Raw genomic sequence first — 1444 nt, 5'->3', positions numbered from 1 at the left:
TATGGAACAAAGTAAATTATTTTCATGTAACAGCTAATGCTGCTGTTGATAAAATGCATGATTTTGATGAAGGAGTATATAAGTATGGAATGAGCCATATATTACATCACTACATTTACAATATAAAAAACATAACTCTTAATACTTTAAATGATCGTTTGAAAGGTTTTGATTATACGTCAAATAATATTTCAAACAGACTTCCAGCTTTAAGAGAGCATGAAGTGAAAAAGAAACATTTGTCTTTTTCTGCTAATGAAATGAGTAATTTTTTGCTTCTATTTCCATTTCTTGTTGGAGAAGATGTTTCTTATGACGAAGTATGGGAATATTATTTGATTTTACGTAAAATTCATGATTTGGTTAATGCAAAATATCTCCAAAAGGAATGCGCTGGGTTGCTCGGAGTATTAGTAGAGGAACATCACGTAAAATATTGCAATGTTTTTATGGATAATCTAAAACCAAAACATCATAATATGACACATTATAAAACTATATTGAAAAAAAGTGGACCTCCATCCCATTTAAGTGTTGCACGATTTGAATCCAAAAATAGATTATTGAAACTTGCTGCAAATGCCACGTGTTCTCGTAAAAATATAACGCATTCACTTGCTGTAAAAGAACAGTTGTATCTTTGTTATAGATTTTCATCTAAAATAGGTTTGATTGATAATCAGAAACTAGGTTCGATACTTTTTGCGGATGACATCTCATATTTCAATAATTACTCTACATTTAAGAACTCTTTACCAGCAAATTTTATAGGCAAATGTTTAGAACTTTCTTGGGCTCAATTTAAGGGAATTTGTTATAAACCTAATTTATGTGTAGTTGTCAACATATCTTTTGATCATCTTCCTCAGTTTGGCATTGTGAGACACGTTTTGTGTAATGATTCTAATTTATGTTTAGTATACCAAAATCTTCTTAATAAGAGATTCTGCAAAAATCTTCATGGTTGGGAAGTTGAAGTACTGTCTGAAATGTCTTGTATTCTTGTGGAACATTTATGTCATCCTTTTCCTGCTATTATTGCACGTTTACCCAAAAGTGGAAGTCTATTGGTCTCAACGAAATATGCTTTGTAAATATATGTATATACATAGTTATAGTGTTTATAATATAGTAATTTATAGTGATAATATAGATTTTAAGTTACTTATATAATTTTCTCTGTCATAACGTATATTATTAACAATAAGTACAAAATAATTAGTTAAGAAGGATTTTACCTTTACAAAAAACGTTTTGTAAAGGTAAAACACAACAAAAATGTTAATGTACTTTTATTAATATAAAATATATGTGTAAAAATAAATATCAGTTCATAAGACGTGTGTATTAGTTTTTAAGTTACTTTTAACAATAAGTGTAAAAAATTAATATGTAATAAAAGTATAAAATATATGTATCCTATTCTATATAAAATGTTATTATT

At 27.4% G+C, this 1444-nt stretch overlaps 1 protein-coding gene across 1 annotated transcript; it reads left to right on the top strand.

The window, feature by feature from the left end:
* Positions 1-53: 53 nt before the first annotated feature.
* On the top strand, positions 54-1094 carry LOC105558828. The gene has a single exon (XM_012006751.1). The coding sequence runs from the start codon at positions 54-56 to the stop codon at positions 1092-1094; it is 1041 nt and encodes a 346-aa protein (XP_011862141.1).
* The last annotated feature ends 350 nt before the right edge of the window (positions 1095-1444 follow it).

The sequence above is a fragment of the Vollenhovia emeryi genome, unplaced genomic scaffold (genome assembly GCF_000949405.1).
Source record: "Vollenhovia emeryi isolate VEMERY1.0 unplaced genomic scaffold, V.emery_V1.0 DF947056.1, whole genome shotgun sequence".
NCBI classification, from domain to species: Eukaryota; Metazoa; Arthropoda; class Insecta; order Hymenoptera; family Formicidae; genus Vollenhovia; species Vollenhovia emeryi.
Note: the sequence above shows the minus strand (reverse complement) of the source record. Positions and strands in the feature narration are given on the sequence as shown.

What these genes read in the sequence shown, in the direction of transcription:
- LOC105558828 (XM_012006751.1), top strand. Translation starts at nt 54, where the DNA reads ATGCATGATTTTGATGAAGGAGTATATAAGTATGGAATGAGCCATATA.